Source organism: Bufo gargarizans, chromosome 2 (assembly GCF_014858855.1).
Source record: "Bufo gargarizans isolate SCDJY-AF-19 chromosome 2, ASM1485885v1, whole genome shotgun sequence".
Lineage (NCBI taxonomy): Eukaryota > Metazoa > Chordata > Amphibia > Anura > Bufonidae > Bufo > Bufo gargarizans.
This window is the reverse complement of record NC_058081.1, coordinates 474,643,734-474,670,441: the sequence shown is the minus strand read 5'-3', so window position 1 is coordinate 474,670,441 and position 26,708 is coordinate 474,643,734. Positions and strand designations below refer to the sequence as shown.

Genomic DNA, 26,708 nt, shown 5'->3' with positions numbered 1-26,708 from the left:
AGAGCCCTGGCACAGTGGAAGTGCAGCATCTCAAGATGCTCTGGTAGGAACTGTTGTCTTCTCTCCCCAGATCACTGTACCCTCTCCAGCTTCAGGTGTGTCCTTTCCCTGGGTAACCATCATGTCTGATCCCACGGGTGCTCATCCTAAGCTGCCCATAGCTGTCCATTATGCCTGCTCCATGTGTCAGGCAAATTTCCCTTGTGGGCAACCAGATTCGGCCTGCACTGCTTATCAGGCGCCCAGGCAGACACCCCCCCCCCCCCACCCCCCCCCCCTTAGCCCCTACTGCTGCCTTCCCCTCTGGCATATGAGTTGCCGGATTGGGCCAGAACCCTCTCTAAGGCTGTAGAAAACTTCTCTAAAATCTCCCAATCCACCCTATCTATAGTGGGTCGCTTGGTTGAGAATCCACCACCAGCTCAGGCTGCACCTCCCTCACATGCACCCTCCAGAGCTTCTTGCTCGGGTGACCCCCCCTAGGTCACTTACCTTTGGTGAATCCGTCGGCACACGGCAATCACAAAAGCGTCCTAGAGTAAAACACATTTCTTCCTCTGACGCATCTCCCTCTCCACACCGTGTAAGATCTCACTCAGGTTTTTCTTCTCCTGGTGACATGCCGTCTGAAGGAGAGGTAGAGAATTCTGATTTGGACATGGATACGGAGCAGCCTTCCAAGTTGGCCTTCACTGTAGATAGCCTCATTGCTGACATCCGTGACACCTTCCAGGTAGGTACTTCCGCCTACTCCTCTTCCAGGACGTCTGGCGGACTCGAGATTGTATCCTCAGGATACGCAATCGAGTTCTCGTCCCTCCCCCCCAGACAGGTTTTTTCAATCCAGTCTTCCACGGGACCCCGAGCAGGCGGCCGCCTTCTCCCAGGCCATTCAGTTTCTCCTGGACCGAGGAGTCATCTCTCCTGTTCCCCCAGCACAGAGGTTCAAGGGGTTCTACTCAAACCTTTTTGTGGTCCCCAAAAAGGAGGGCTCTGTGCGCCCAGTTCTGGACCTCAAACTGCTGAACAGGTTCCTCCGTCTCCAGCGGTTTCGGATGGAATCCCTTCGTTCCGTAATTGCTTCTCTAGAAAGGGGGGAATTCCTTTTGGCCGTAGATATCCAGGATGCATACCTTCACGTCCCCATCGTGCGGAGTCATCAGCGCTTCCTGAGGTTTGCAATTGGAGACTATCATTACCAGTTTGTCGCCCTCCCGTTCGGGCTGGCGACTCCTTGGGTCTTCACAAAAATTCTGGACCCTCTTCTCGCCTTGCTCCATTCCAGAGGCATCTTCCTTATGCCTTATCTGGATGACATCCTCATCAAGACTCCCTCTTTCGCTCAGGCGTTGAGCAGCGTAAAGATCACGTTTCGGGTGGCTGGACAATCTTCAGAAGTCATCTCTGACTCCCTCCAGACAACTGGTCTTTCTGGGTATGCTTCTGGACACGGAAGCGGCACAAGTTCGCCTTCCTCCGGACAAGCGACTGGCCTTACACCGCTCGGTGAGGGTTCTTCTCAACTGCAGGCTTCCGTCCATTCGCCTCTGCATGAAGACGTTAGGGAAGATGGTCGCCTGTTTCGAGGCGATTCCATTTGCCCAGTTCCACTCTCGCACGTTCCAAAGAGCGATCCTGTCCTCCTGGGACAAATCGTCCGAGAGTCTGGACTATCCCATCCACCTCTTTCCTCAAGTGAGGTCGTCCCTCTGTTGGTGGCTGTCGGTTCCAGTTCTGGGGAGGTCCTTCCTTCCAATATCCTGGATGGTTGACACCACCGACGCCAGTCTGCAAGGTTGGGGAGGAGTGTTCCCACCCAGGACAGTCCAAGGCACATGGTCTCGGTTGGAGTCCAAGCTTCCGATCAATGTCCTGGAGCTCAGGGCGTTTCTTTTATCCCTCCGGCACTGGACCCACCTCCTCAGAGTCCAGTCGGACAACACCACGGCGGTGTCACAGCTGAGGATGGGGAAAACCCTCAGCCGTGCAATGCTCAGAAATGTCCGGTCAGGGCAACAGAATTAGGGAGCAGGTCACCTCCTATTGCGTCCCTAACACTGACCCTGTCTCCTGTCCGTATGAGCCGACCCTGGTGGTAGGAGGGCTCATACTCTGGAACCTAATAGTCCCTACAAGCCCTCAGGATGGCCCTGAACTCAAAAGCAGGGTAAGACAACCTACTCCTCCTAGGCACGGAGTAGCAGGAGTCTCACTGGCCAAGCAGCATGAAAGAAGGGGAACATGAACAGAACTATGAACATGACAGGTGAACCCAAACAGTTCCACACCAACCTGCCACAGCCTTGCTGACTGGAACCCGTGCTCAGAAAACGCTGTCCATACAAACATAGACAAACAGCACACACATAAAAACACACAGGAACCAGGACATCCATATTTGCAATAAGAACCAAAGGTAAAGGACATAAACTAAACATCAGGGGTTTGGATTTTATGACCGGAAGGGTGGCCCTTACTGGAAAGATGGTCACAGGATACCAGGAGGACGACTCCAGCGACACGCCTGGAGTACTCCCCCCAAGCTTCTGCCATCCAGCAGGAAGCTAAATAACCCAAGCGGCCACACCCACACTCAGACACACAAGGAGAGGGAATTAACCCTTCCAAGACTAACCAGGGAAGTGAAACCACTTAAAGGGGAAGTGTCCAAACGAACAACACACAAATGAACCCCGTGCACACCAAACAAGGAAAGTGCACACATACCAACCAAGTTTCCAAGTACAACCGCATGCACTTACAGCAAGCTGCTATGCTGCAACAGTACAACAAAACTTGTTGCCCACGACAACCACAAGTGAGGCAGCACACTAGCGGCCCTCACCTGTGGTTGAACACCTACATACAAGCCACAGGCAACAGCATGCGGTTCAAGAGTCATGACCATGGCCGTGACAGGCGGTGGTGTACATCAACCACCAGGGGGGGAACACGCAGCTTCGCGGTGGTGCAGGAATCTGCCAAAATCTTACGGTGGCCCACGTACCGGCAATTTCAGCAATCTACATCCCTGGTGTGGATAACTGGACTGTGGACTTCCTCAGCAGGACAACAATAGATCCCGGACGTGAACTTGATGGCCTCAAGACTCAATCGGAAACTTCCCACCTTCCTCTCCCGAGCAAGAGATCCGGAAGCTTGCGGCGTGGAGGCCCTCCCCCCTTGGCAGGTGTTCGCACTCCTTTACGCGTTTTCCCCCTTCTACCCAGGGTTCTACGGAAAATCAGGATGGAGGGCATTCCGACGATCCTACTCACCCCGGATTAGCCCCGTCGCGCGCAGTACGCCGACCTCGTTCTCCTTCTAGGAGACGTCCCTTGGTCACTGCCACTCAGAGACAACCTTCTTTCACAAGGACCGGTCTTCCATCAGCATCTAAGGTCTCTTCGTTTGACGGCGTGGCTATTGAAACCGCCATTCTGATGCGAAGAGGTTTTTCGGCGGATGTCATCCGCACTACGATTCAGGCCAGGAAGCCTGCATCGTCCAGGATCTATTGCAGGACCTGGAGGTCCTTCCTGGGTTTCTGTGAAAGCCGGAACATTCCCCCACTTCGTTTTTCTCTCCCCATGGTCCTGTCCTTTCTACAATCAGGGTTGGACCTTGGTCTGGCCCTTAGTTCTTTGAAGGGTCAGGTGTTGGCGCTTTCTATCCTTTTCCAGTGCCCTCTGACCCCCTTGGGGCCTGTAAGAACCTTCCTTCAGGGAGTGGCACATATGGTTCCTCCGTACCGTCCTCCTTTACCTCCTTGGGATCTGAATTTAGTCCTCTCAGCGCTCCAGGCTTCCCCCTTTGAGCCCTTGCGGGAGATTTCACTTCGACTCCTGTCCTGGAAGGTAGTTTTACTTGTAGCTATCACATCCATCAGACGGGTGTCCGAGTTGGCGGCGCTCTCTTGCAGAGAACCCTTACTGGTTCTTCATAAGGATAAAGCGGTTCTCCGGCCAGTTCCTTCCTTTCTCTCGAAGGTGGTCACTGACTTCCGTATCAACTAGGAAATTGTCTTTCCCTCACTGTGTCCCTCTCCTGCACACCCTAAGGAAAGGGAGTTACACCATTTGGATGTTGTCAGGGCTCTGAAGATTTATTTAGCAGCCTCTGGTCCCTTCCGGCGTACGGACTCCCTTTTCATTCCGGAGGGTCCTTGCAAGGAATTGGCGGCCTCCAAGGTGACAGTCGCACGTTGGATTCGGGCTGCAATTGCGGAGGCATACCGCGCCTGGGGCAGGAATCTGACCTTAGGTGTCACGGCTCACTCCCCCGGAGCGGTGGGCGCATCTTGGGTTCGGAGAAATCGCGCTTCGGCTGCACAGTTGTGTAAGGCGGCTACTTGGTCCTCCTTATACACATTCACAACATTTTACCAGGTACATACTTATGCATCAGCGGACGCTAACTTGGGCCGCATGGTCTTGCAGGTGGCAGTTTCTTAGATGCCTGCAGGGACGCTTGTTTCCATGGGTCTGTGTTTTTTTCCCTCCTTGTGGACTGCTTTTGGATGTCCCACGGTTCCTGTGTCCCCCAATGAATATGGACGAGAAAATGAGATTTTTGTAAAACTTATCAGTAAAATCTCTTTCTCGCTCTTCATAGGGGGACACAGCACCCACCCAGTATTGTTGTTCGGCCACAGTTGTGGCTGTTGCTGGTTAGAACCTAGTTAGGTTCTTGGCATTGTTGCTGTTACACGTTTTTCATTGGTTGGCTTGCTTGTCCTACTGCTTCTCACAAACTGAAGCACTCTCTCCAGGCTGGAGAGGGTATAGCTGCCAGGGGAGGGGCTAACAACTTCATATACCTGAGCACACCACATGCACACTACTGTTACGAATAAGAACTTTCGAAACGCGTCAAACAGCCTACACCAGTGAGAATTGAGCCTTGCAATATCTGTGCACTTTTGATAAATAAAGCCGGAGAACTTGATACTTCAAGAAAAAGTGAGTGCTGGAGTCTGAATTTCTTTATTATTTTTATGGGCTAACAACTTCTGTCTAGTGTCAACGCCTCCTAGACGACATAGCTATACCCACGGTTTCTGTGTCCCCAATGAAGAGCGAGAAAGAGATTTTAATGGTAAGTTTTAAAAAAAAGGAGATTTTTGTATAACTTACCAGTTAAATCTCTTTCTCGCTCTTCCTTGGGGGACACAGACCTTGGGTATAGCTCAGCTCCCTAGGAGGCGTGACACTAAGTAAAACTGTTAAGCCCCTCCTCCATCAGCTATACCCTCAGCCTGGAGATAGAGGCTACCAGTTGCGTGTCCAAGTAGTGAAAGGATAACAACCAATAACGGAAACAACCAGCCAGCAACCCAACGGGGCGCCAGACCATAACCCTGTAACCAAACACAGAAGGGTGGGTGCTGTGTCCCCCAAGGAAGAGCGAGAAAGAGATTTAACTGGTAAGTTATACAAAAATCTCCTTTTCTCGCCCATTTTCCTTGGGGGACACAGACCTTGGGACGTTCAAGAGCAGTCCAAGAAGGGAGGGACCACAAACCCAAGGCGGAACACCACCAGAGCATCAGGAAACCGCTGCCTGCAAAACCAGGCGGCCCAAAGCAGCATCCGCTGATGCATGTGTATGCACCCTATAGAACTTTGTGAAAGTGTGCAGAGAGGACCAAGTGGCTGCTTTGCACAACTGTTCAGCCGAGGCCCGATGCCTCTGCGCCCAGGAAGCTCCGACTGCTCTGGTGGAATGAGCAGTGACGCCGAAAGGCGGAGGTCTGCCCTTGGCTCGATAAGCCTCAGACACCGCCAGTTTAATGAAACGGGCAATAGCCACCTTGGAGACCGCCAACCCTTTGCGCGAACCCTCCGGAACCACAAACAGGGAGTCCGTGCGCCGAAAGGACCCGGTGACCTCCAAGTAAATCCTCAACGCCCTGACCACATCCAGACGGTGCAGTTCCCGTTCTCTGGGGTGGGAAGGAGAGGGACAGAGCGACGGAAGGACGATGTCCTCATTGATGTGAAAGGCGGAGACCACCTTTGGCAGGAAAGTCGGGACAGGCCGAAGCACAACCTTATCCTGGTGGAAGATCAGGAAAGGTTCGGAGCAAGAAAGAGCCGCTAACTCCGACACCCGTCGGAGAGACGTGACGGCCACAAGAAAGATGACCTTGCAGGACAGAAGGCGAAGGGAGACCTCCCGTAAAGGCTCGAAGGGGGCTGATTGGAGCGCCGAGAGCACCACATTCAGGTCCCAGGAAGGAACTGGAGGGCGGTACGGCGGAACAGAGTGAGCCACCCCTTGTAAAAAGGTCTTAATTGGCCCTAGAGGGGCCAGGGGACGCTGGAGAAGAATAGACAGCGCCGAAATCTGACCCTTCAGAGAACTGAGGCACAGCCCCAGGTCCAGACCCGACTGGAGGAAGGACAGGATTGTGGGAAGAGAAAACCGGAGAGGTGGGATGCTCCGGGACTCACAGAACCCCAGATAGGACCTCCAAACCCGATAGTAGATCCTAGAGGATACGGGCTTACGAGCCCGGATCATGGTGCGGACTACGTCCGCGGAGAAACCCCGTTGCGTTAAGACGGCGGTCTCAATAGCCACGCCGTCAAACGTAGCGAGCCTAAATGCTCGTGGAAGATCGGTCCCTGAGAGAGAAGGTCTTCCCTGGAGGGCAGTGGCCACGGTGCGTCTGCCAACAGCAACATTAGGTCGGCGTACCAAGACCGGCGGGGCCAATCCGGGGCGATTAGAATCGCGGGGACGCCCTCTGCCGCGATCCTCCGAAGAACCCGTGGCAGGAGGGGAAAAGGAGGAAAGACGTACAGAAGGGAGAATTCGCGCCACGGAAGGACGAGCGCGTCGGCGCCGTATGCCTTCGGGTCCCGTGCCCTGGCCAGGTATAGGGGGACCTTGTGGTTGAATTTGGAGGCCATGAGGTCCACGTCGGGGCGACCCCAGCGAAGACAAAGGGCTTCGAACACCTCTGGGTGCAGGGACCATTCTCCCGGGTCGATGGTGGACCGGCTGAGGAAATCCGCCGCCCAGTTGTCCACCCCCGGGATGTAAATCGCAGATAAGGCCGGCACGTGCGTCTCCGCCCAGAGGAGAATGAGGGTCACCTCTTGCATCGCTGCGAGTGCCTCCCTGATGGTTTATGTATGCCACAGCCGTGGCATTGTCCGATTGGATCCGAACAGGGTGGCCCCTCAACAGATGGGTCCAGTGTCTGAGGGACAGAAGAATCGCCCTCAGTTCCAGAATATTGATTGGAAGTCTGGACTCCGATAGAGACCAAACGCCCTGGACGGACCGGGGAGGGAAAACCCCCCCCCACCCCCGTAAGCTGGCATCTGTGGTAATCACCAGCCAGTTCAGTGGACGGAAGGACTTCCCCCTTAGAGGGATATGCAACCACCAGCAGAGGGAAGCCCGAGCCAGGGGAGGCAGAAGAAAGGTCCTGTCCAGACTCCTCGGTGATTTGTCCCAGGCCGACAGAATTGCCCTCTGAAAGGTGCGGGATCGGAATTGTGCGAACGGCACCGCTTCGAAACAGGCAACCATCTTTCCCAACAACCGCATGCTGGATCTGAGGGAAGGGCGGTGATGACGGAGGAGACTGCGAACCGACCCGCGAAGGGCCAGACGCTTGTCCGACGGAAGGCGGACCTCCGCCAACTCTGTATCCAGGAGCATCCCCAGGAAGATCAGCCGTCTGGAGGGGGTAAGGGAAGATTTGGGGTGGTTGATAATCCAACCGAACCGCGTCAGGGTCTCCAGAGTGAGTTCCACACTGCGGGATGTCTGAGAGAAGTGCCTTGACCAGGATGTCGTCCAAGTATGGGAGAAGAAAAACACTTCTTGAACGTAGAAGGGCCAAGACAGGGGCCAGGACCTTGGTGAACACTCGAGGAGCCGTCGCCAGACCAAAGGGAAGGGCGACGAATTGGAAGTGATCGTCCCCCACCGCGAAGCGCAGGAAGCGGTGATGACATGGAGCAACCGGAACGTGGAGGTATGCATCCTGAATGTCGATTGAGGCCATGAAATCCCCTCTTTCCAGGGAGGCCACTGCGGACCTGAGAGACTCCATCCGGAATCTCTGCAGTCGGAGAAAACGGTTCAGGCGTTTTAGGTCCAAGATCGGACGCACTGAGCCTTCCTTCTTGGGAACCACAAAGAGGTTCGAGTAGAACCCCCTGAACCTTTCCGTCGGAGGCACGGGGGCGACGACACCCTGCGACGTCTTCACCCTCAGTCCTTTCCAGCAGGGTCGCCCCTTCAGCCACTGGCACCGCAGTGGCAGGAAGCTGGAAGAGGGGCTTGGCGTGCGGGCGACCCCCTAGCTGGCGGGATGTAGGGGAGCCATTGCTGCCCAGATCCTCCTATTGCTTCTGTGGGGGAGGCAGCAGTGCAGATAAGTTGGCACTGGCGCAGCTCAACCCCGGGAGAGCAGAGAGGTCTAATGCGTCTCTGGTATCCCTAGGAAAAAATAAAATAACAAAATTAGAAGAAAAAGTAAAAATAACAAGGAGAAAACAGCCCTGCAGTAGCAGGGAGTGTCTTGCCTCCTTGGACACTAAGCTAAAACTGGTAGCCTCTATCTCCAGGCTGAGGGTATAGCTGATGGAGGAGGGGCTTAACAGTTTTACTTAGTGTCACGCCTCCTAGGGAGCTGAGCTATACCCAAGGTCTGTGTCCCCCAAGGAAAATGGGCGAGAAAATCTCATTATAAGACCACTGACAGATGAAGTGAATAAAACTGATTATCTTGGCAATGTCTCCTATTAAATGGTGTTATGTATTAAGCAGGAAGTGATCAGTCAGTTTTTAAAGTTGATGTGCTGAACGCAAAAAAATTGGAAAGCATAAGAATATGAGCCGGGACAAATTGTGATGGCTGGACACCAACTTAGGCTACTTTCACACTTGCGGCAGTGTGATCCGGCAAGCAGTTCCGTCGCCGGAACTGCCTGCCGGATCCGCTGATCTGGATGTGACTGAAGGCATTTGTGAGACGCATGCGGATCCATCTCACAAATGCATTGCAAGAACGGATCCGTCTCTCCGCTTGTCATGCGGACAGACGGATCCGTCTTGTATCTTTTTTCACATTTTTACCGGTCTGCGCATGCCCAGCCTGGAAGGACGGATACGGCATTCCTATGGGGACAAATGCCAGATCCGGCATTCAGGCAAGTCTTCAGTTTTTTTCAGTGGAGATAAATACGTAGCATGCTGCGGTTTTCTCATTTTTTCCTGATCTGTCAAAATCACTGAACTGAAGACATCCTGATGCATCCTGAACGGATTACTCTCCCTTCAGAATGCATGGGGATATGCCTGATCAGTTCTTTTCCGGTATAGAGCCCCTGTGACGGAACTCTATGCCGGAAAAGAAAAACGCTAATGTGAAAGTACCTTTAACAAAAGGGGTCCAAGGAAGGGCCGCCGATGAACTGACAATAGGGTCGCAAGCCCCCAAAGCTCATTAATGTACATGGTAATGTAACTGTGGGACAACTATAGATCAATTTGCTGAAAAAGGTACTGCTGGCTATGATAGAAAGGTGTCATAACACACTGTGCATTACAACTGGCTGCATGTGGAGCTATGTAGGCACAGACCTGTCAGATTACTTCTTCTGACCCCTGTCTACCACCAAAAGTGCCTTGGTGGTAGACAGGGGTTTGATGTCTATTGCATTTTTACAGCATGTTTAGCTAGAAGTTCTATACTGAACTATCCTTTTATTTAGCAAAAACATGAATTGCAACTTTCCATATTTTAAGTATGGCAGATTGTTCGAGTTATGTCATCCAATCCATAAAAAATATCAACTGGCTGTTACCAAAGTGTTTGGCAAATATATGAATGCCATTGTCGTGTCTGGTGAGAAGGTGGCGAGGGACTGCATTCGGTTTCTTAAGGAGGAAAGGGCAGAGCCAGAGACCTTCCTTTCCTTGGACTACCTGGAAGTAAGTGTTCCTATCCATAAAGCACCATTAATAGGATTACAGCAGTGTTCCAGCAGAGGTTCTGTCTCTATTTACAGATAAAGCCGATCAATGAAAAACTACGAGAAATAAAAGGTGCAAAAATGATGATCGATGTGGTGCAGTGTTCCAGTGCTTCGCTAAAAAAAGTCATTCAGTTTGTGTGTGGCAATGGCTTGGTGTGTGAGACAGTAAAGGAGGCAAAACACATTGCATTTGATGGATCCCTAAGGCTCAAAGTAAGCTTTCAGCGTATGCTTTATACCTCACTAAGGTGTCTGTTTTTCATGTAAATGCAAAATTCCCGCAGCCCTCATTCAGCTTTGTCACCAGTGGAAAAATACAGCTCTTACAGTATGGCAACACAAAAATAAATGATTTTCCCTGATTTTATTGTGCAAAAATAGCAAAACAAAATAGATATGGAATTTGGTATAGCTGTATACTGACTAATAGAGCACAGTCAAAGTGCAATTTACATTGTACACTGACTGAACAACATAAAAGTGAAACCCCTTAAAAAACTATGGAGGAATTGCAGTTTTTTTGTCCAATCCGCCCAGCAAATTCTTATATATCTTTCAATACATGGGACCCCAGTTGTATTAATAGGTGGGTTCTCCCACTGGAATTTTTTTTGCTTTTATTTCCACATCAAAGAAAAATACTAACAAAATACCAATAGTAACCCCATTCAATCCTCTTGCACCCAGACTGAATCAAGGAAAGGGGCAATGAAACACATAAAAGCTTTGCAAATAAAATACTGGGACCGAACTGTATGATGTATTTCATAGATATAAAGGGGGTCATTTGTTATCTTTTTTTTTTATGCCACTTTTAGGCATATTTTGTCACAAAGGTGTTTTACATCAAAGTCTGCAACTTATCCCTGAAGTGGTGAAAAAAGGGGACGGGGAAGAGGGCAGGCTGGAAGGCCCGACTCATTCATCGTTTTCCTCACCAGTTTTTGGCGTGGAACATGATCTTAATCTACTCCAGCAAGGGTGCTGGCATAGATTAAAGCATATCACACATCGCTGGTGGTAGGGCACAGGGGTTAAGACCAGCGCATCAATCGTCGGTCTTAATAAATGTCCCCCAGATTGTTAATTTCATGTTCAAGCATGCAGTAATAAGCCCTTTAAATGGTGGTTTATCTTGCAGACGGTTTCTCTAGATGGAACTTTATTCATGAAATCTGGTGTGATATCTGGAGGTTCATGTGATTTACGATTTAAAGCTAAACGTTGGGATGAGAAAGAGATAAATGAATTAAAGGAAAAGAAAGATTCTCTGATGAGTGAGCTGAAGGTAAGTGAACTCCATTATTGTTCTTATTCTTATTGTTGCTATGTTTATTGCTTTTAAAGCTATTTTTTTTCTTTTAATTTAGGAACTAATGAAGATAAGGAGGAAGGAGAGCGATTTAAAACAACTTAATGCACAGATACAGGGAACACAGACCCGTCTCAAATATTCCCAGAGCGAGTTAGAAGTCATTAAAAAGAAACATCTCAGCAACTGCTTCGCAGTAATAAAACACTACATTATTTTAGTTGTCTGTAACAATGATGCCTAAATAAAGGGAACTAAGGGTACTTTCACACTTGCAGCAGAGGATTCCGGAACTGCCTGCCGGATCCAGCAATACGGACGGAAACTGATGGCATTTTGTCAGACAGATCCGGATGCGGATCCGTCTCACAAATGCATTGAAATACCGGATCCGTCTCTCCGGTGTCATCCGGAAAAACTGAACACTTAATGCCGGATTCGGCACTAATACACTTGAATGTAAATTAATGCCGGATCTGGCATTCCAGCAAGTGATCATGCTGCGGTATTTTCTCCGTCCAAAAACGTAAGAGGGACTGAACTGATGCATCCTGAACGGATTGCTCTCCATTCAGAATGCATTAGGATAAAACTGATCAGTATTTTTTCCGGAAAACAAAAATGCTAGTGTGAAAGTACCCTCAATGTGGTTTCCAGGAATTAAATAAGGATCAGATTTTTTTTACCCCCCAGAAACAGTACTACACAGGGCTCCAGATGGCGACCAAAATGGTCGCCAATGCGACTTAGAATTTACAAATGGCGACAAGACTTTTGCGACTAGACCCGCCGCCGGCAGGTCTGCCGTTGAATACAGCGGCGGGGCACAGTTCTCTGCCCCGCCGCCGCCGATGTTCAACTCAGCAGCGCAGAGGAGAAGGAGTCTCTCTATCACCCCTGTGCTGCTGCCGCCACCGCCAATAAGGAGAGAGACAGGAGAAGGAGGGGAGGGGCTGTGGCCACTGCGCCACCAATGAAGATAACTGACCTTTCTCATGCATAGCATTGGGGGACACAGCACCATGGGTATATGCCCAGCTGCCACTAGGAGGCTGACACTAGAAACAAAAAAAGTGTTGGCTCCACCCAGGTGGGCTATACCCCTCTGCCAGACCCGAGAGAGATCAGTCTAGTTCTAGTGTCCGTAGGAGGCAGACATGACCTGCTATCTTTTTTCGCTGGTCATCCTGCTAATTTTTTATTTTATTTTTCTCTTTTCTCTGCAGGTTTCGGCCTGCTGCAGGGGTGGCTCCATCGTGTTCCACTTTAGTTGCCCCCCTGCGGGCGCGTACTCAGGTACCCGGCAACCACCCAGCCCCCACTTGATACTGCTTCCGCAGTGGAATTCCGGTAGACCCACGGCTCCCGTGAAGGGGGGGGGGGGGGGGTCATTGCTGCGCCTGAAGACATCGGAACGTAAGTAGGGATCCGGATCCATTGCGGGGACCCTGTAGTCCCCCTCCCTCCCCCCCCCTCCCATGGCCTCTTAGTGCCTGAGGCACTTTTGCTTCGGTGGTTCTTCCACTCTATCTCTCTCATTTTGGGGCCGGGGTACCTGCAAGGAGGCCCATGTCTTTTTTCTGGGTCCGGCACTTTACCCTGGAAATCGAGGTGTCACCTCATTTATGGGGGTCATTTCTACTGCTGCGATTTCTACTCATTATGCCTGTTCCCTGTGTAATAAGAAGTTCCCATGCAGCCAGTCTACCTCTCTCTCTTTGCGCGCAGTGCCTCAACCCCAGGCCGCCCCTGCGGTCGCCTCCGTGTCGGTCTTTCCGGAATGGGCTGCTACCCTGTCCCAAGCCATAGGGAACTTTGCCAGCCTCTCCCAATCCCTGGCGCAGTTTCTGGACCGTCTGCCTGCTCAGATAGCGGCCGCCTCTAGCAGGGACTCCCCCGCTGGGGACGTCCTTTCTCGCTCTGCCACGCGATCCCGCAAGCGACCTCATAGGGTCTCGGCCGGGTCCCATTCTTCCTCAGCTCCCTCGGATCATTCCCGGATAAGTCTGAGACGGGCGAGATTTCTTCTTCAGCCGCTTCCGCCGCTCCTGGGGACTCCTCTGCCTCTGGATCTGCTTTGCGATGTCTGCGGCTATACAGGATATCATTAAAGCCATCCGGGACGTGCTCCATGTACAGGATGATCCTTCTTCCTCCTCCCAGGAGTCTGTGTCCTTCCGCCGTTCTAGACGTTCCGCTGTCGTTTTCCCGAATCACGCGGATCTTGACGCACTTCTGGCTAAGGAGTGGCGTCACCCTGATTGGCGCCTTCACCTTACCAAGGCCTCGGATGTCTCTTATCCTTTTTCTGAGGAATCCGTCAACCTCTGGATGGTTCCTCCTCAGGTAGACCCTCAGGTGGCTCGCCTAGCGAAAGCCACTACCCTTCCCCTGGCTGACGCGGCTTCCCTGTCGGATCCCGCTGACAAACGGGTTGACTCCTTGGCCAAGTCCGTGTTCATGGCAGCGGGTGCCGCCATCCGTCCTGCGTTTGCCGCTTCCTGGGTGGCCAAGGCCTGCGCTATCTGGGCAAAACAGCTTATCCGATCCTTACCTCCAGACTCGGTCCAGGGGGAACTGGCAGTGCTTGCCTCTCAAGCCGATTCCATGCCTCCATGGAATCGGCTTGCCGCTCCGGCCGTGCGGCCGCTAACTCTGTGGCCATTCGCCGCACCATCTGGCTTCGTTCTTGGGCGGAGGATTCCGCCTCCAAAAAGGCTCTAATTTTCCTTCCTCGGTGGGAAGCTTTTTGGGAAGCGTTTGGAGGAGCTCATCTCTGAGGCCACTAAAGGTAAGAGTTCCCTTCTTCCCCAGAACCAGCCTCGCCGCCGCCGCTGCTTTCCTGAGTCATCCTCTCGGGCGCAGTCCTTTCGTTCCTTTCGGGCCCCTCCCGGTCGATCAGACAAGAAGTCCACCAGGCCTTCCTATAAGGCCAAGCCCTGCTGGCATGCCAAGCCCAAACCTGCTCGCCCCCAGTCCACTAAACCACCTTCCGCATGACTCGCCTCCGGTCAAGGTGGGGTAGGGAGGGGGGGTTAGCCTGCTCGCCTTTCAAAATATCTGGCAAGCAAGTGTGGAGGACGCTTGGGTTCTGGAGGTGGTTTCCTCCGGATACAAGATCGAATTTTCCAGGACGTCCCTCCATGACAGCACCCATGGAGGTTGTCCTATTGGTCTCTGTAGGGACACTGAATCTTACAGCGTGGATCCTGAGAGGCAAACCTTAAGAAACAAAGGGCTCTCAGATAAGGTAATTTCAACTCTACAGGGCTGCCGCAAACCCATCACGAGAGCAATATATAACAAAATATGGAAGAAATTCTCATCCTGGTTGTCACAGAATCATACAGATACCAGATCCCCTTCGGGGGTTGCATATTAGAATTCCTTCAGGAGGGGTTTGATGCAGGACTAAAACCCAGCACGCTGGTACAGATCCCGGCACTGAGCTGTTGTCTGGATACTCCCCTTGCAGATCATAGATGGATTAGAAGTTTTCTAAGAGCAGCTTCTAGATTGAGACCCACCTTGAGACAGTCGGTTCCCCCCTGGAATCTAAATGTAGTTTTAGAAGGTTTATGTGACACTCCTTTTGAGCCGATCGATCGGATATCCGAAAAATGTCTTTCTCTCAAAGCGGTGTTTCTTCTGGCCATAACCACAGCCCGCTGGATAGAGGAAATTCAGGCTTTATCGATTAAACAACCATATCTAAGGATTCTGGATGATCGCATAATCTTGAAGCCAGATCCAGTCTTTTTACCTAAAGTGGTCTCAACCTTCCATAGAGAGCAAGAGCTAACACTCCCTTCATTTTGTTCCTTTCCCAAAAATATACAGGAGGAAAGATTCCAGAGTCTGGACGTTAGAAGAACAATTCTAGCCTATCTTGACAGAACAAGTACTTGGAGGAGATCAAGTAACCTGTTCATCCAGTTCAGTGGGAAGAATAGAGGCTTGAAGGCTTCAAAACAGACGCTGGCACGGTGGATTAAAGACACCATCAGAGAAGCATACAGGCTGCAGGAGATGACCTGTCCTTTAAACCTGAAGGCACATTCTACGAGAGCTATGGCAACTTCCTGGGCAGAAAAGGCCGACGCTACAATTGACCAGATTTGCAGGGCAGCAACCTGGTCTAACTTCCTGACTTTTGCTAAACATTACAGACTAGATTTATTGGCCGGACAGGACTTGGCTTTTGGGCGAAAAGTCCTTCAGGCGGTAGTCCCCCCCCCCCCTAGGAGATTCAGTTGTTCTCTATGGGTGCTGTCATGGAGGGACGTCCTGGAAATACTGGTTTAGTTTACCGGTAAATCCTTTTCCAGGAGTCCGACATGACAGCACCCTGTACTACCCTCCCCGATATACTGGTTCCAACTTTGTAGGCAGTGTGAATGTAACATTGTTGTTAATAAAGGAGTTGGATCCTATCCGGTGTAGTAATTTGGAAAAACACTGGAGAGTGGGAGGGGTGGGGGCCTTTTAATCTCTCTCACTTCCTGTCCCTACAGAGACCAATAGGACAACCTCCATGGGTGCTGTCATGTCGGACTCCTGGAAAAGGATTTACCGGTAAACTAAACCAGTATTTCCGGCCTTCCGTCGGGACGGTTCTTCCTGACGTCGCCCCCCAGGTCCCCCGCCAGGGCAGACGAGTTTTTTCGGGCCATTCATTCCCTTCGCTCTCTAGGGGTCATCTACTCGAACCTGTTTACGGTTCCCGAGAATGACGGTTCGCTCCGCCGAATCCTGGACCTGAAGGCGCTCAATCACTTCGTCCGCATGGAATCCCTCCGGTCGGTTATCGCCTCCTTGGAGGCGGACGAGTTCCTGTCGTCCATAGACATTCAGGACGCTTATCTACACGTCCCCATTGCCCTCTCAGGGGGCAGATTTCGGCCCTCTCGGTCCTCTTCTAGCGTCCTGTGGCCTCGCGGGCCCAGGTTAGGACTTTTCTCCAGGGTGTTGCTCGCCGAGCCCCTCCCTTTCGCTTTCCGGTGGAGCCATGGGACCTGAATCTCGTCCTCGACGCCCTTCAGTCATCGCCCTTCGAGCCCTTGGCAGAGATCCCTCTGTCGTTTGTCTCGTTTAAGGTGGCTTTCCTCGTGGCAGTCACCTCCATCCGCCTGGTTTCCGATTTGCGGCGCTTTCTTGCCGTTCGCCTTTTCCTGGTGTTCCATCAGGACAAGGTGGTTTTGCGCCCTGTTCCCTCCTTTCTCCCGAAGGTGGTCTCCTCTTTCATATTAATGAGGAAATCGTCCTTCCTTCTTTCTGCCCTAATCCTTCTCTCCCTAGGGAGAAATCCCTCCATTGCCTGGATGTGGTTCGGGCTCTTCGCCTGTATCTTCGCCTCACGGAACCCTTCCATCGTTCGGACTCTCCTTTTGTGGTCCCGGCGGGCCCTCGTAAGGGTTTGGAAACTTATATATAGCCCAAACAAGGTTTAGGGCTCACCCCTAATTAAAGCATAGAAAACCAACCAGAAGGAGTGAGACAAGTCTATTACAAATAAAACTAGTACTACTAGAATAGTCCAAAAATAACCATTTTATTAGAGAATCACAAGAAGACACATGATTAACGCAAGTCACACAAAGACAATTAATACAGGTCCCAATACATGTTTAAAAACCAAGGGGCCGATGGTCAACTGCCGGTACATATATATAAAGTGCATGTGCATAAACCTTTCCAATTGGTCATCAATTTAAAGGATATGTGATATCCACAAGCTATGGCTCATAAACTAACATAAATTACCTAAATGCATTATTTGTCAGCGCTTGCCAAAAGGTGAGCGTGATAATACACGCCACATTTGGCTAGCTGAGGCAATGAGGTAAATAGAGTTATAACCAGCACATTAAAAGAAATACTGACCACTCAATTGTAATATACCGTACAGCAACACCACCGGTCCACTCCCCAACGCACGTTTCGCGTACAGCTTTTTCAAGGGGTGCTGGTTGGTCTAGTGAAGATGATACCTTAAGTAGGTGGAGTGGCTAAATCTCATTTGCTAGTGGGCTGTCATTCAACCAAACCACAGTTGTTATTGGTTGGCCTACCATACGCCCACTACAACTCACCTGAACACCATCACATGGTGAGTGCTCCACTAATGGCGCCCGGCGTACCACAATGAACACCGTACCGCAGGCAACGCCACACCGGTCCGGAGGAGAGAGGTCACGCACTTCCTGCGCGAGTATCGTCATCCAGGAGCGGCGGGCGGCGCCCCAGCACGGCGCATGCGTGGGACGTCGGGCGCTCCGCAGTCACCATGTTGGGTCAGGGCATGTGGACCGGCCGCCGTTACATATTTACATTATTCAGAATCAGATGGATAAAAAATTAATTCCATATGGCAAATTTCAAGTGCAGTATACAGTATAAAGATGCTACATCCTAAAACAAAAATAATAATTGCACACATAGATACTCAACAAGAACTGGGCAAGATACACAGCAAGTTGAATAACCCCATCAATGATCATGATTAAAATATAAGGCCTATTGATGTTTTTAGGTTTTGATTATTTTTAATATATATGTATACATATATGTATATATCGATATAGTGCATGGATGTGAAGCGCTGTTGCGCTATACTCATACCACACACTGCATAGGGGTAGTTGTCATATACACTGGTTTATGCAATAATTCAGTGTAGGAGGACTATAATAGGAATATATAGGGGGGAGGAAGTAATTATGACGCTTGCGCATGTGAAAAACATAAATTCAAAAGAAAAATGTAAAAAAAAAAAATAATCATGTGTCTTCTTGTGATTCTCTAATAAAATTATGTTATTTTTGGACTATTATAGTACTACTAGTTTTATTTGTAATAGACTTGTCTCAGTCCTTCTGGTTGGTTTTCTACACCTCGTAAGGGTTTGCCTGCCTCCAAGGCCACCATTTCTCGCTGGGTTCGGTCGGCCGTCAAGGAGGCCTATGTCGCGAAGGGCCGGGCTCCCCCTTCCAGGTTGACCGCACATTCGACTAGGGCGGTTGGGGCTTCCTGGGCGGTGCGTCATCAGGCATCGGCTTCCCAGGTCTGCCGGGCCGCCACCTGGGCGTCAGTTCACACTTTTTCTAAGTTCTACCATATTCATTCCTTGGCTTCTGCTGATGCCAGCCTGGGGCGCAAGGTTCTGCAAGCAGCTGTGCTTTAGATTGGTGGCATGGCGCTTTTTTTTCTTCCCTCCCTTGGGGACTGCTTTTGGATGTCCCATGGTGCTGTGTCCCCCAATGCCATGCACGAGAAAATTGTATTTCTCGCCCATTTTCCTTGGGGGACACAGACCTTGGGTATAGCTCAGCTCCCTAGGAGGCGTGACACTAAGTAAAACTGTTAAGCCCCTCCTCCATCAGCTATACCCTCAGCCTGGAGATAGAGGCTACCAGTTTTAGCTTAGTGTCCAAGGAGGCAAGACACTCCCTGCTACTGCAGGGCTGTTTTCTCCTTGTTATTTTTACTTTTTCTTCTAATTTTGTTATTTTATTTTTTCCTAGGGATACCAGAGACGCATTAGACCTCTCTGCTCTCCCGGGGTTGAGCTGCGCCAGTGCCAACTTATCTGCACTGCTGCCTCCCCCACAGAAGCAATAGGAGGATCTGGGCAGCAATGGCTCCCCTACATCCCGCCAGCTAGGGGGTCGCCCGCACGCCAAGCCCCTCTTCCAGCTTCCTGCCACTGCGGTGCCAGTGGCTGAAGGGGCGACCCTGCTGGAAAGGACTGAGGGTGAAGACGTCGGACGGTGAGATGGCTATTCCAGCCCATACCCCGTCCCTATCTGCAGCATCTACCCCTCTGGGTAAGGGGGGCACCCGTGGTCGCTCATTCTGAGCGCTCATCTGCAGGACAATGCAGCACAGCAGCATCCTCAGCACCCCCACGCCGTTCCCCCCCACGCTGCTATCTTTCTCCCCCCCCTCCCCCTCATTCGGGGCTGACTCCATTTTTCTTATAACCCTTTGTGGTCTCTATATTAGAGTACAACCACACTTCAGCATGTCAGATCCCACAGGTGCCCCCAAACCCTGGTACCATGCCTGTACCGCCTGTAAGGAACTTTTTCCGCGTGGGCAATCTGAGCCGCATTGCCTTGCATGTCAGGCCCCGGTGCAGGGCCCGCTTCCCGCTGCGCCCCCCAGTGCCTCTGAACCCCCTGACTGGGCTAGGTCTCTGTCTCAGGCGGTGGAAAGCCTTACACACGTAGTGGGCCGTCTCGTGGATAGACCGCCTCTCCCGCAGGCTGCCACAATCCCTGTCGCACCCGCTGGGACTACCGTTTCTGCCGCCCCCACTGGTTCCCTGCCTCCCAGCGAATCTTCCAGGGCCCGGCATACTCAGAAACGTTCAAGGGTTGAGCGCACATCTTCTCCAGATGCTTCGCTCTCTCCGCCATGCGTGCGAGCTCAGTCAAGTCTATCCTCTCAAAGGGATACGCTTTCTGAGGGAGAACTGGCGGATTCGGACGTGGACATGGACTCAGAGCTTCCGTCCAAATTGGCGTCCGCGGTGGGGCATCTTGTCACTAGCATCCGTGATACCTTTCAGCTACACGATGACCCCCCCAGCTCTGAACAGGCCGGCGTGTCCTTTCTCCGCCCCAAACAGGCCTCCAAGGTTTTTCCCATACACGCTGATTTTTCTTCTGTGGTATCCAAGGCTTGGACTCGGCCTAACGTCCGCTTTATAACACCCAAAAAGCTGGACATTTGTTATCCCTTTCCAGCGGATTCTGTGACCACGTGGACATCCCCGCCTAAGGTTGATCCTCCCGTGGCTCGCCTGTCCAAAAGCACTACTATTCCTGTACAGGACGGATCTTCCCTCCAGTCTGTTGAGGACCGTCGTACGGAATCCCTCTCCAAGGCCATATTTACTGCCTCTGGTTCGGCCCTTAGACCGGTCTTTGCCTCCGCCTGGGTTGGCAAAGCGGTCTCTGAATGGGGTTTGCAACTGGAACGGGAGTTAGGGTCGGACGTCCCTGTTCAGGACCTCCGTTCCTTAGCCCAACTAATTGTTCAGGCCGGAAAATTCGTCTGTGAGGCCTCCCTTGATGCGGGTGCCCTCATTGCCCGTTCCTCTGCCCTGGCAGTTTCTGTCAGGAGGGAACTCTGGCTGAAGGTTTGGGCGGCGGACGCCGCTTCCAAACGCTCTTTGGCCGGCCTACCATTCGGAACCCGTCTGGACGAACTTATATCAGAGGCCACGGGTGGGAAGAGTACTCACCTCCCCCAGTCCAGGCCAATGGGCGCCCCCCGTGGTCGCGCTGGTTCGTCCCGTTTTCGGTCCTTTCGCAAGCCCACCGGGTCTAGACCCGCGGCCAGTTCTTCTTCCTCTGGCCCAGCCCAGGATAGACGCAAGAAGCCGTTTTTTCGGACGCAACCTACCTGGCGCAAGTCCCAGCCTGCACGGGCTCCCACAGGCCAGCAGCCCTCTGCCTGAAGGTGCGCCCCCACCCACCCGGGTGGGGGGCCGCCTTCTCCTATTCAGGAACGTATGGCGGGCCCACATCTCAGACGCATGGGCGCTCGAGATTGTATCTTGCGGATACAAAATCGAATTTGCGTCCATTCCGCCAGACCGTTTCTTCCGATCCCGTCCTCCGCGAGATCCCGTACGAGTGGCCGCCTTCTTCGCGGCCATTCACTCTCTAATGGACAAGGGTGTCGTCGCCCCCGTGCCTCCGACGGAAAGGTTCAGGGGGTTCTACTCGAACCTCTTTGTGGTTCCCAAGAAGGAAGGCTCAGTGCGTCCGATCTTGGACCTAAAACGCCTGAACCGTTTTCTCCGACTGCAGAGATTCCGGATGGAGTCTCTCAGGTCCGCAGTGGCCTCCCTGGAAAGAGGGGATTTCATGGCCTCAATCGACATTCAGGATGCATACCTCCACGTTCCGGTTGCTCCATGTCATCACCGCTTCCTGCGCTTCGCGGTGGGGGACGATCACTTCCAATTCGTCGCCCTTCCCTTTGGTCTGGCGACGGCTCCTCGAGTGTTCACCAAGGTCCTGGCCCCTGTCTTGGCCCTTCTACGTTCAAGAAGTGTTTTTCTTCTCCCATACTTGGACGACATCCTGGTCAAGGCACCCTCCTTCTCTCAGACATCCCGCAGTGTGGAACTCACTCTGGAGACCCTGACGCGGTTCGGTTGGATTATCAACCACCCCAAATCTTCCCTTACCCCCTCCAGACGGCTGATCTTCCTGGGGATGCTCCTGGATACAGAGTTGGCGGAGGTCCGCCTTCCGTCGGACAAGCGTCTGGCCCTTCGCGGGTCGGTTCGCAGTCTCCTCCGTCATCACCGCCCTTCCCTCAGATCCAGCATGCGGTTGTTGGGAAAGATGGTTGCCTGTTTCGAAGCGGTGCCGTTCGCACAATTCCGATCCCGCACCTTTCAGAGGGCAATTCTGTCGGCCTGGGACAAATCACCGAGGAGTCTGGACAGGACCTTTCTTCTGCCTCCCCTGGCTCGGGCTTCCCTCGGCTGGTGGTTGCATATCCCTCTAAGGGGGAAGTCCTTCCTTCCACTGAACTGGCTGGTGATTACCACAGATGCCAGCTTACGGGGGTGGGGGGGGGGGGTTTCCCTCCTCGGTCCGTCCAGGGCGTTTGGTCTCTATCGGAGTCCAGACTTCCAATCAATATTCTGGAACTGAGGGCGATTCTTCTGTCCCTCAGACACTGGACCCATCTGCTGAGGGGCCACCCTGTTCGGATCCAATCGGACAATGCCACGGCTGTGGCATACATAAACCATCAGGGAGGCACTCGCAGCGCTGCAGCGATGCAAGAGGTGACCCTCATTCTCCTCTGGGCGGAGACGCACGTGCCGGCCTTATCTGCGATTTACATCCCGGGGGTGGACAACTGGGCGGCGGATTTCCTCAGCCGGTCCACCATCGACCCGGGAGAATGGTCCCTGCACCCAGAGGTGTTCGAAGCCCTTTGTCTTCGCTGGGGTCGCCCCGACGTGGACCTCATGGCCTCCAAATTCAACCACAAGGTCCCCCTATACCTGGCCAGGGCACGGGACCCGAAGGCATACGGCGCCGACGCGCTCGTCCTTCCGTGGCGCGAATTCTCCCTTCTGTACGTCTTTCCTCCTTTTCCCCTCCTGCCACAGGTTCTTCGGAGGATCGCGGCAGAGGGCGTCCCCGCGATTCTAATCGCCCCGGATTGGCCCCGCCGGTCTTGGTACGCCGACCTAATGTTGCTGTTGGCAGACGCACCGTGGCCACTGCCCTCCAGGGAAGACCTTCTCTCTCAGGGACCGATCTTCCACGAGCATTTAGGCTCGCTACGTTTGACGGCGTGGCTATTGAGACCGCCGTCTTAACGCGACGGGGTTTCTCCGCGGACGTAGTCCGCACCATGATCCGGGCTCGTAAGCCCGTATCCTCTAGGATCTACTATCGGGTTTGGAGGTCCTATCTGGGGTTCTGTGAGTCCCGGAGCATCCCACCTCTCCGGTTTTCTCTTCCCACAATCCTGTCCTTCCTCCAGTCGGGTCTGGACCTGGGGCTGTGCCTCAGTTCTCTGAAGGGTCAGATTTCGGCGCTGTCTATTCTTCTCCAGCGTCCCCTGGCCCCTCTAGGGCCAATTAAGACCTTTTTACAAGGGGTGGCTCACTCTGTTCCGCCGTACCGCCCTCCAGTTCCTTCCTGGGACCTGAATGTGGTGCTCTCGTCGCTCCAATCAGCCCCCTTCGAGCCTTTACGGGAGGTCTCCCTTCGCCTTCTGTCCTGCAAGGTCATCTTTCTTGTGGCCGTCACGTCTCTCCGACGGGTGTCGGAGTTAGCGGCTCTTTCTGCTCCGAACCTTTCCTGATCTTCCACCAGGATAAGGTTGTGCTTCGGCCTGTCCCGACTTTCCTGCCAAAGGTGGTCTCCGCCTTTCACATCAATGAGGACATCGTCCTTCCGTCGCTCTGTCCCTCTCCTTCCCACCCCAGAGAACGGGAACTGCACCGTCTGGATGTGGTCAGGGCGTTGAGGATTTACTTGGAGGTCACCGGGTCCTTTCGGCGCACGGACTCCCTGTTTGTGGTTCCGGAGGGTTCGCGCAAAGGGTTGGCGGTCTCCAAGGTGGCTATTGCCCGTTTCATTAAACTGGCGGTGTCTGAGGCTTCTCGAGCCAAGGGCAGACCTCCGCCTTTCGGCGTCACTGCTCATTCCACCAGAGCAGTCGGAGCTTCCTGGGCGCAGAGGCATCGGGCCTCGGCTGAACAGTTGTGCAAAGCAGCCACTTGGTCCTCTCTGCACACTTTCACAAAGTTCTATAGGGTGCATACGCATGCATCAGCGGATGCTGCTTTGGGCCGCCTGGTTTTGCAGGCAGCGGTTTCCTGATGCTCTGGTGGTGTTCCGCCTTGGGTTTGTGGTCCCTCCCTTCTTGGACTGCTCTTGAATGTCCCAAGGTCTGTGTCCCCCAAGGAAAATGGGCGAGAAAAGGAGATTTTTGTATAACTTACCAGTTAAATCTCTTTCTCGCTCTTCCTTGGGGGACACAGCACCCACCCTTCTGTGTTTGGTTACAGGGTTATGGTCTGGCGCCCCGTTGGGTTGCTGGCTGGTTGTTTCCGTTATTGGTTGTTATCCTTTCACTACTTGGACACGCAACTGGTAGCCTCTATCTCCAGGCTGAGGGTATAGCTGATGGAGGAGGGGCTTAACAGTTTTACTTAGTGTCACGCCTCCTAGGGAGCTGAGCTATACCCAAGGTCTGTGTCCCCCAAGGAAGAGCGAGAAAGAGATTTAACTGGTAAGTTATACAAAAATCTCCTTTTTGTGTACTCACCATAAAATCCTTTTCTCATAGTAGGCATTGGGGGACACAGATACCACCCTTATTGAGTTTCTTCTTGTTTGAGGTCCCGGCGTTTGCCTAAGTTGGTTGTCGGGTTTCCCCAGTTGAAGACTTGTTGGCTTTCAGTTTTTCTTTTTTGGTTCAGGTGTGACGTTCCTACTGCTTTTGTACCGACTGATATCTCTCGGCTCTGGCAGAGGGGTATAGCCCACCTGGGTGGAGCCAACACTTTTTTTGTTTCTAGTGTCAGCCTCCTAGTGGCAGCTGGGAATATACCCATGGTGCTGTGTCCCCCAATGCCTACTACGAGAAAAGGATTTTACGGTGAGTACAAAAAATCAAATTGTTACTACAAATACAGGAGGCGGGTGCCGGAATCAAATAGCCGGCACCCGACCTCTATGACAGGGAGCGGCACCTGAGGGGTTAACTGCAGCGGGTCGCAGCTCCCTGTCATAGAGGTCGGGTGCCGGCTATTTGATTCCAGCACCCGCCTCCTGTATTTGTAGTAACAGGTCAGTTATCTTGATTGGTGGCGCAATGCCCCCCCCCCCCCAACACCCCAGTATAATAAACATTGGTGGCACAGTGCGCCCCCCCAACACCCCAGTATAATAAACATTGGTGGCGCAGTACGCCCCAACACCCCAGTATAATAAACATTAGTGGCGCAGTGCTAATGAGAGTTAAAAAATAAATAATTAACTCACCTCCTCCAATTGATCGCGTAGCCGCCGGTCTCCTGTTCTTTCTTCAGGACCTGTCAAAGGACCTGTGGTGACGTCAATGAGCTCATTACATGGTCCATTACCATGGTGATGGATCATGTAATGAGCACAGTGATATCACCACAGGTCCTTTGACAGGCCCTGAAGAAAGAACAGGAGACCGGCAGCTACGCGATCAATTGGAGGAGGTGAGTTCATTTTTATTTATTTTTTTAACCCTCAATTGACCTACTAAGCATTCTGTATTAAAGAATGCTATTATTTTCCCTTATAACCATGTTATAAGGGAAAATAATACAGTGAAAAGACTTTCATCCTAGCAACCATGCATGAAAATCGCACCGCACCCGCACTTGCTTGCGGATGCTTACGTTTTTCACTCAGCCCCGTTAACTTCTATGGGGCCTGCGTTGCGCGAAAAATGCACAACATAGAGCATGCTGTCATTTTCACGCAACACACAAGTGATGCGTGAAAATCACTGCTCATGTGCACAGCCCTATAGAAGTGAATGGGCCCGGATTCAGTGCGGGTGCAATGCGTTCACCTCAAGCATTGCACCCACGCAAAAATCTCGCCTGTGTGAAAGGGGCCTAGGGGTGAATAGGACAAGGGTTCCAGCCCCTAAGGGGGCTAATAGTAAGTTAAAAAAAAACACTAAGGCTACTTTCACACTTGCGGCAGTGTGATCCGGCAAGCAGTTCCGTCGTCGGAACTGCCCACCGGATCCGCCGATCTGGATGTGACTGAAATGTATGTTAGCACAAAGTAAGGGACTGTTGCCATGAAGACGCAGGTCTGCAGAGAAGCTGTAAAAATGAAACATTAAGTAAGTTGATACATTTTTTATTTTAGATGCTCTGATACAAATAAAAAAAATGGCTGCAAGGGTGGACATAATCAGTTTTGTCATACACATTTATTGTCACTTCCAGTAGAAGAGGAGGAATGTTTTTCCAACCAACCATGCAAAGCCGATATAGCGTGAATTGTTGTTCATTTTTTTGTTTATGATTTATCACAAGATTCTCCAGAATGTTTTATTTTTTTATAAGAAATTACTTTTCTTTTTCTTATCCAGGAAAAATCTAGGCTAGAAAGTGAGTTCTCTAACATCGCTTCTCAGATGACAATGTTAAACGAGGAACTTGAAAGGAGAAGAATGGAAATCGAAGAACTTCAAGAGCAATTGAATAAGGTTAATATATGTTTTTGCATTGTTATATCTACTAGATTAGATCATTTAGAAGCTTTTTGAAATAGAAGAAAGCAAGTATTATTGAAGAAGTAGTATGAAGAATGCATACAATCTAGACAAGATTGGCTTCATATTTTCTGCTGACAGGTATTTTTTCCAGTATTGCAGGAGTAAAAGTACAGAATACATGGTCATATTGTAATTCAGTTTTCTCATGAATGGCATTGGGGGACACAGCACCATGGGTATATGCCCAGCTGACACTAGAAAGGAAAAGTGTTGGCTCCACCCACATGGGCTATACCCTCTGCACAGACACTAAACTAACCAGGAGGCAGACATGACCTGCTTTTTGTTTTTTCTTTTTATTATATTTTATTCTTTTTTCTTCTCTTCTGCAGGTCTCGAGCCTGCTGCAGGATGGGGCTCCATCGTGGATATCCACTTTAGTTGCACCCCCTCCGGGCGCGTACTCTGAGTACCTTGCCAGTTACCCAGTCCCCCATTACTGCATCTGCAGTGGCATGCCGGCAATCCTGAAGACGCCGGGCGGTGAGTATTCTCCCCTGCGTCCCTGTCCCATGGGGTTTAGGGTTAGTTCCCCTCCTTTGGTCTGGGGGTGGGAGTCACTTATTTGG

At 51.8% G+C, this 26,708-nt stretch overlaps 1 protein-coding gene across 1 annotated transcript in view; it reads left to right on the top strand.

Moving 5' to 3' along the window:
- SMC1B (structural maintenance of chromosomes 1B) overlaps positions 1 to 26,708 on the top strand; it is a 179,636-nt gene that overhangs the window by 107,409 nt on the left and 45,519 nt on the right. Inside the window, exons 10-14 of the mRNA XM_044277857.1 lie at positions 9,775 to 9,960; positions 10,038 to 10,217; positions 11,146 to 11,292; positions 11,375 to 11,512; positions 25,954 to 26,070. Of these exons, the coding sequence (XP_044133792.1) occupies positions 9,775 to 9,960; positions 10,038 to 10,217; positions 11,146 to 11,292; positions 11,375 to 11,512; positions 25,954 to 26,070 (768 nt within the window). The remainder of the gene's footprint in view (positions 1 to 9,774; positions 9,961 to 10,037; positions 10,218 to 11,145; positions 11,293 to 11,374; positions 11,513 to 25,953; positions 26,071 to 26,708) is intronic.